The sequence below is a fragment of the Acyrthosiphon pisum genome, chromosome A2 (genome assembly GCF_005508785.2).
Source record: "Acyrthosiphon pisum isolate AL4f chromosome A2, pea_aphid_22Mar2018_4r6ur, whole genome shotgun sequence".
Taxonomy (NCBI): Eukaryota; Metazoa; Arthropoda; class Insecta; order Hemiptera; family Aphididae; genus Acyrthosiphon; species Acyrthosiphon pisum.
Genome location: NC_042495.1, coordinates 34,439,858 through 34,447,648, shown reverse-complemented (window position 1 = coordinate 34,447,648; position 7,791 = coordinate 34,439,858). Strand labels below are relative to the sequence as shown.

General features: G+C 28.6%; 1 protein-coding gene across 3 annotated transcripts in view; it reads left to right on the top strand.

Moving 5' to 3' along the window:
• The window catches only part of LOC100162066 (glutamine--fructose-6-phosphate aminotransferase [isomerizing] 2), a 22,620-nt gene that overhangs the window by 12,358 nt on the left and 2,471 nt on the right, over positions 1 to 7,791 (top strand). For 2 of the 3 annotated variants that reach the window (XM_001945164.5, XM_008187853.3), the window contains exons 4-14: positions 1,490 to 1,579; positions 1,644 to 1,957; positions 2,021 to 2,162; positions 2,276 to 2,311; positions 4,414 to 4,580; positions 4,654 to 4,893; positions 5,436 to 5,634; positions 5,729 to 5,973; positions 7,140 to 7,295; positions 7,361 to 7,489; positions 7,555 to 7,689. In XM_001945164.5, coding sequence (XP_001945199.2) covers positions 1,490 to 1,579; positions 1,644 to 1,957; positions 2,021 to 2,162; positions 2,276 to 2,311; positions 4,414 to 4,580; positions 4,654 to 4,893; positions 5,436 to 5,634; positions 5,729 to 5,973; positions 7,140 to 7,295; positions 7,361 to 7,489; positions 7,555 to 7,689 — 1,853 coding nt within the window. The remainder of the gene's footprint in view (positions 1 to 1,489; positions 1,580 to 1,643; positions 1,958 to 2,020; positions 2,163 to 2,275; positions 2,312 to 4,413; positions 4,581 to 4,653; positions 4,894 to 5,435; positions 5,635 to 5,728; positions 5,974 to 7,139; positions 7,296 to 7,360; positions 7,490 to 7,554; positions 7,690 to 7,791) is intronic. The other variant, XM_003246505.4, reaches the window with a different exon arrangement.

Here is a 7,791-nt window from a genome sequence, read left to right as displayed (position 1 = left end):
GGTGTAACTTTAAAAAAAATGACCGTGGATACATGAAATTTTGACTGAATGTTTATATTAGCATTTTCTATACACCATAACATTTTCAAAATATTTTGACTTATTTTGAGCTCTTTACGGACATTGTCAGTTTTCATTTTTTTTTAGTTTTTTTTCTAAAAATATCAATAAAATTTTATTTGTTGATTAAAAAAGTTTGAAAATTTAATAAAAGGCTCCTAGTATATTGTTTCAAAAGCAGATGAAAAATATTAAAAATCCTTAGTCACAGTTTTTTTTTATAAGCATTTAAAGTTCAGAAATTGACATAATATGGAAAAATCACGAAAATTAGCAAATTATTTTGAGTTAATAATTTGTAAAAATTTTTATATATTATAATTTATATTATACATATATAAATATTAGTTTAGCTTAGTGGGTATTTACAGTGTTTAAAATATAAAATATAATATCTTCAGTTGGTCCGCTTAAATAATACATAAACATTAAACATATTATTATCTGATTATATATGGACCTGTGGTAGCCGCCAGGTTTGATTAATATATAGATTATTCACTACTTTTGTGATCAGTAGTTTTTGTATTTTATATGCAATAATAAAATTATGCTAGTTAAAACTGCAAAAATAGTAAACAAATAATTAAACTATAAGTTTATTATTGTAATTTAATTATATTCTTAAAATATCCTCTATTAGATATTCATTTTTCTTACGTATATGTTGCCTATATAATTTTTTTTTAAGTTTGAAGTTAATATAAATATTAGATTAACATAATATTGTTTTTCTGTATTTCTTTATGTGCATTATTAATAAAATAAAACAATATTTTGAAAGTTGTATTGTTTTGAATACCTATTTATACTTTTTATAAGTATTTATTGTTGTGTTCTTAGTAGACTCCTATATAAGTACTAATAGTACCCTAGTACCCTAGTACCCTAGTACCCTACTATATCTACGTCCTACATACTTCCTCTACTCGATTGTTTTAAAGATAACTATTTACTCTTTTATAATATTAATTTATATGATCTTAATATGATGGTCTATCTCAAATTATAACAGAATTATTAGAAGAAGCAGATATTAAAAAAATATTTTGAATATTTACGTTCACTGCTTATAAAACTAAAGTATGGCCTTTTCTTTACTTAGAAAAAATTATAACGTGCAGGTAGCTATAATATAGTGTTGAGTGTTATGGTCGCGATTATTTATAATCACGAATAAACAAATAATGTGGATAGGTAGCGTATTATCTTCGGAATTTAAAATTAATGAAAATTCTTGCTATAGTATTTAAAGTTTCAGACGATGGTTATAGATAGATGCATATACATATTGTCCTTAAAGAAAAGAATACCCACTTACATAACTTTTATTCTATATAAAATAAAATTAACAAAATTTGTTAATGATAAACTTCTTTGTAATATGTATATATTACATATTGTATATCTATATGTATGTTTTAAAAAGGTATTGCGTTCGATGGTCCTGACGGTAAAGATATTACCATTGTGAAGAAAGAGGGGAAAGTAGTTGCTCTTGAAGATGAATTACTTTCTTGTAAGTCATTTTACTTGTTAGTTGCATTGGATTACCAATTTTGTTAAATTAATAATGTTTTTAGTGAAAGATCAGCTTGATTTTGAAGAAATTCAAAATAGTCACGTTGGTATAGCACATACACGCTGGGCTACCCATGGTGTTCCCAGTTGTGTAAATTCACATCCGCAACGTTCAGATAAAGATCAAATATTTTGTGTTGTGCATAATGGTATAGTAACAAACTATAAAGAAGTTAAAGCATTTTTGGAACGCAAGGGATATTTGTTTGAATCTGAAACTGATACTGAAGCAATTGTGAAGCTAGTGCATCATATTTACACACAACATCCAAATTTATTATTCAGAGAACTTGTTGAACAAGCTGTACAACAATTAGTACGTTGATAATATACCAATAGTATTGAATGTCATATTAATAGTATTGATTGATTTCTGCAGGAAGGTGCTTTTGCTTTGTGTTTCAAAAGCAAATTGTTTCCCGATGAATGCGTATCAACTCGAAGGGGAAGTCCACTTCTTGTCGGGATTAAGTCGGACACAAGGCTAGCCACCGATCACATTCCAATTCTTTACAGTAAAGGTATTAACAAACGTTGCAATATTTTTTATTTAATCGATTAGGATAAGTTTTTTTAGTCATATTGGCACATTGGTTGTATTTTTGTTTTTGTTCCGTTTGTGTGACCCGTGAAGATTCGATGATAGACGGAGAGTCTCTTTCGTTAACAGGTACAAACCATTAAACAAATCCGTATATCTATAACGACCGGAAGTTAATTAATGGGCTTTAGCGTTCAAAACAACCTATACATTACTGGCGTTGGCTTATTTGGTGGTGGTACTAATCATGATATATATAATCTCTAAGTGTAATGCATCACTCCTGGAAATATTTTTTGCAGCAATTAAAATATCCACCTTAGAAATAAGTATGGACGAATTATTAACATTTATGTTTGTTTTAAATAAATATAATTTATGAAGTATAATACTCCCAAAGTAAAACCTTAATAATAGTTTATATTATTATGTTATTTATTGATTTTAAATAAATTTATTATATAGGCAATTATTTCCTACGCTACACATAACACATTTACACGAGTGTTTACAATCGAGAGTCATATATTATAACTGCAGCAATAGGCTGACAATACATTATACTTTATAGGTACATTTTATTAACTTTTCTTAAATAATTGTATTACCAGCTTAATACAAATAAAATAAAACACTGGTTTGGACAGTTGTTGGCCAATAATGATATTTTTCATTTTTATTACTACCGTCAATACGGGAATGCAGTTATATATAACTGGTGACTCGAAGTAGTATAATAAATTATAATAGGTACCTTTGAAATTGATGGTACTGTATTGCCTGCAGATAGCTTACTATTAGGTTAACTATAAAGGAAACAAGTCAAACAATTGAAATCTACAAGTGTTATAATATCTTGTATACAATATTATGTATATTATGTATCATAATAATATGTTATATTATATAGAACTATATAGGTACTGGACAATACAATTCCGTAGTAGGTTTATTTAGTTTGAAGTACGGACTGCATTTCAACTGATTAAAATTAGAGTAAACATAAGTTAAAATTACAATACCTAAGTACGTTTGTAATTTTTATTTCATTTTGAATGATTGATTTATCGTAGTGTATATTGTGTTTATCGTATAAACTGGATACCAAAAAATATCGGTTCATGTGCTTAGATGACGTAATGTCTAATTGGCTATGATAAATGAATGAAAATGATACTCTGTCATACTGATGTCAAGTATTATGAAGTTATGATAAGATATACAAATTTATCTAGTCACATAATTCATTGGAAATATCATGGTTAATAGTTATAGACTTGTTTGCAAAGAAGAAACTGTGCATAATAAAAATGAATAGATAAATGTATGATGTTTTATAATTTAAATAAATAAGTGTTGCTCTTATTGTTTATGCATTATTATAAACCTATAATAATAATTATTAAAATAAAAGGATTTATTCAGTAAATAGCTAACGGATTTCTTACTTAATTTCTCGCAATGCAATAAAATATATAATACATTGGTTTATGGGACTTTTTACATCACAGAGACAGGAATTAATTTTAATTTGTCTCGTTGAAAATCTTTGTAATTAATCTAACTATTATAATTTTAACAAAAACCTCGGAATATTGGTTTAAATTAACTTAACCCAATCAGTAACTAATAGTGTAATAAATAATAATACTATTACATTTATCTTGAGAGAACGTCATATTTTTATTGATAGTACCTATTGAGTATATATTTGTATATTTCTGTATATTATGTACGATTAGAATATTACCTATGTGGCTATGTATAGGTATTTCATGTTACGAGTTTTAAAGATGCAAATTAAAGTTATAAAATCCATTGACATTTTGTAATATTTATTGCATAATACATATTACAACAATGAATAAATATTAATTGTTAACTTATTTCTTATTTACATAACTTTATAATTACGACTCAACGAATTTTAGTTTCAATCTGAAACTTTTTTTATACAAATAATTTTTTCTATTTGTTGGCCTTATGTCTACTAATTTCACACATATAAGTACAATTTGATGTGGCTTTCTCTTAATATTTGTTTTGTTAATAATTTAGAAATTATTTTTTACTACCTATATTTTAATATGTAAATATTATACATAGTAGACTATGGAAGGCTTTAACGTCTTTCTTGTCAACCTAATATGCTGTGAGGAATAGGGTGCATGTAGTCTACGTTTCTTTCGAAAATGTATTAATTTAACATACGAATTTGTGAAATAATTTAGAACACCGTTATATCCGTGGTGATAAAATGGCCATTCCCATTCCATTGCCTCGCCAAGAAAGCACGTCCGAATTCCATGCATTAGGAGACAAAGAAGAAGTCGAGTACTTCTTTGCATCTGATGCTAGTGCTATAATCGAACATACAAATCAAGTTATATATTTGGAGGTTTGTGTTTAATTGTTATAACAGTTTATAATAGTGGTGGTTGGCGGGTTATTAATTTTGCTCATTGTATTAGGACGATGACGTTGCTGCAGTAAGAGAGGGACGGTTGACCATTCACAGGATGCGCATGTCTACGGCTGATCCGCACGCTAGAGAAATCACTACGCTCAAGATGGAAATCCAGCAGATAATGAAGGGAAATTTTAGTTCGTTCATGCAGAAAGAAATATTTGAACAGCCGGAATCCGTGGTGACAACGATGAGAGGCAGAGTAAATTTTGAAAATCAGACAGTCATTCTCGGTGGCATTAAAGTAATTGGACATATCATTGTATACACTATAATAATATTATAACACCATTATAGACCAGTGGTCACCAATCTTTTTTTTTAAGGGCCAAAAATTAAAAAATTTTATTTTAAGACTAATATAACTAATAAATTGATATCGATGAAAATGTTGACTTAGTATTCGTGAAAAATTATAAATATAATAATGTTATTTATAAATTAAAAATTACGATAACGCTGATATGTATGATTTACAACAATGTAATTGATCAAGAAAATAGGAAAAGAAGAAATATTAATTCATATTATATTTTACATAAATTACTTTTTTTTTAATTTAAAAAAAAAAAATGTTTTTAATACTTTCACGGGCTGTTTGTACGAAAGTACTAAATTATCGTGGACCGTAGTTGGCCACCCATGATATAGAATATAGTACAGGTGTAGGTATTTAATTTTATTTAGGGATGATAATTTATCATCCATCACACAGTTATGATTGCGATACTTAAAAAACAACAATTTAAAGTCTGATTTTTATTAATCGTGATGTTCTATTTTTAGGATTACATTCCAGAAATAAAACGATGCCGTCGATTAATGATGATAGGCTGTGGCACAAGTTTTCACAGTGCTTTGGCAACACGTCAGCTCATGGAAGAGCTCACCGAATTACCAGTTATGGTCGAATTAGCTTCAGATTTTTTGGACCGAAATACTCCAGTATTTAGAGATGACGTCTGTTTTTTTTTGTCACAATCTGGTACGTTTTTAAAATGTTTTTGTTTTATAGACTTGGCGTGTTCAATATTTAGTTAGTACCATATACTAGTGTTTAATGTCTGTATTTATTTCAGGGGAGACTGCCGACTCTCTTTTGGCTTTGAGATATTGTAAACAGCGAGGAGCTTTAATTGTCGGTGTCACAAACACTGTGGGTAGCTCCATCAGTCGTGAATCGCATTGCGGTATTCACATCAACGCAGGGCCGGAAATCGGTGTTGCTTCCACTAAAGCTTACACATCGCAATTTATTTCACTCGTGATGTTTGGATTGATTATGTCCGAGGACAGAATATCAATGCAACCCAGAAGAGCTGAGGTAAAGCTAAGAAACATATTTAAACAATTTTAACGATAGGTATATGGAAATATTTTACCATCAAGTACCTACTTATATCAATTTCAGTTTAATTAAATTATATGGTGATAACCATAGTTTTAAAATTTAAAATAAAATAGTATAGTAATATTGTGTCAATTTTAATCGTACAATAAAATGTAAATAATTAATTAAAACAATCGATTGAGTTTTTGCCTCAAGCTAACGATTTTAATCCAAAATACCGAAACTATAATTTAAATTTTTTCTCCATAAATATGCGATAAAAACCCTAGTGTTTGGTGGTATAACCAATCACTAAACATTTGATAAATAAATAATGAGAAAATGGTTCCTTAAACATGATTTCCCCATTACATTTTAGTAAACCATTAAATTTGTAAATTTGCTATCGAACTTGGCATAAGAAAACGATAATATGTATTTGTAAACACGAACGTCTAGAAATATGAAAAATCATACAAAATATTTCGTTATTAGAGTAGTAATATTATCTATTTTAATTTATTATTTATTTATTATTATTATTATTATTATTAACGCCCGGTCGGCAATGAGTACAGGACATAATCAACTTACAAGTTTTGTACAATGTGGTGCAGTGAATTTACATTGTAAAGATAAAATCGAAATTATTTATATGGCTATTATAATAATTTACAAAGCGATTTATATAGAACTAATTAGGACAACATTTTGTGTACAGTTTTCAATGGGGAATGTATTTTTTGTACGAGTGTTCATCGCTGGGACACGATTATTAATTTTGTTTAGCAATTTGGGACACACTACTTTACCGTTTAGTAATTTGTAGAGAAATAAATGATCACTATAATCACGCCTAGTTGGGAGCGGTGTAAGACAATAACTTATTTCAACGGAAGAAATTGGCTGACCACTCATGTGTAGTTTGAAGCCAATAGAATGAAGGAAATGTCTTTCGACTTTTTCGACTAAGCCTACTTTTTTGGGGTTCCATATTACTGAACCAACTGTATATCTTGATTACAATTTGTACCTCAAATAATTAGAATTAAAAATTAAATTCATCAATACTCAATAAGTATCCAATATTATTAATTTCACAGCCCTGCTGCTATTATATGTCTTAGTGACTAAACCTTTATATTTTTCTTTTATAATAGATCATCAGGGGCTTGGAGAATATAACAGAACAAATTCGCGAAGTATTGGCCGCCGACAGTAAAGTAATGAAGTTGGCTGAAACTTTATATCAAAAGAAATCGTTGTTAGTCATGGGAAGGGGTTACAACTATGCAACATGTTTGGAAGGAGCGTTGGTTAGTTTTCAAGTATATCATAGTGTAACGTTTAAATAGTATTTATAATATTTTTTTTTCTCCAGAAAATTAAAGAGCTTACATACCTTCACAGTGAAGGTATTTTAGCCGGTGAATTAAAACATGGACCATTAGCTTTAATCGATAAACAGATGCCAATAATCATGATATTGACTAGAGATCCAGTTTATAAAGTATGATTTTATACATGTGTATAAGTATTGATTGTTTAATTTTTCTCGATATATTTTAATTTTAGAAATGTATCAATGCTTTGCAACAAGTCACTGCTCGCGAAGGCCGTCCGATCGTTATATGTGAAAAAGACGACGTGGAAACTAAAAGCTTGGCTTGGCAAACTATTGACGTACCACACACTGTTGATTGTCTACAGGTATTAGTTGAACTTAAGTACTTTTTAACTTAAACAATTGTATTATCTGTATACATTTTTGTCAACAAGTGTTACTTCATTGTGTATACTGTGTGTACACCC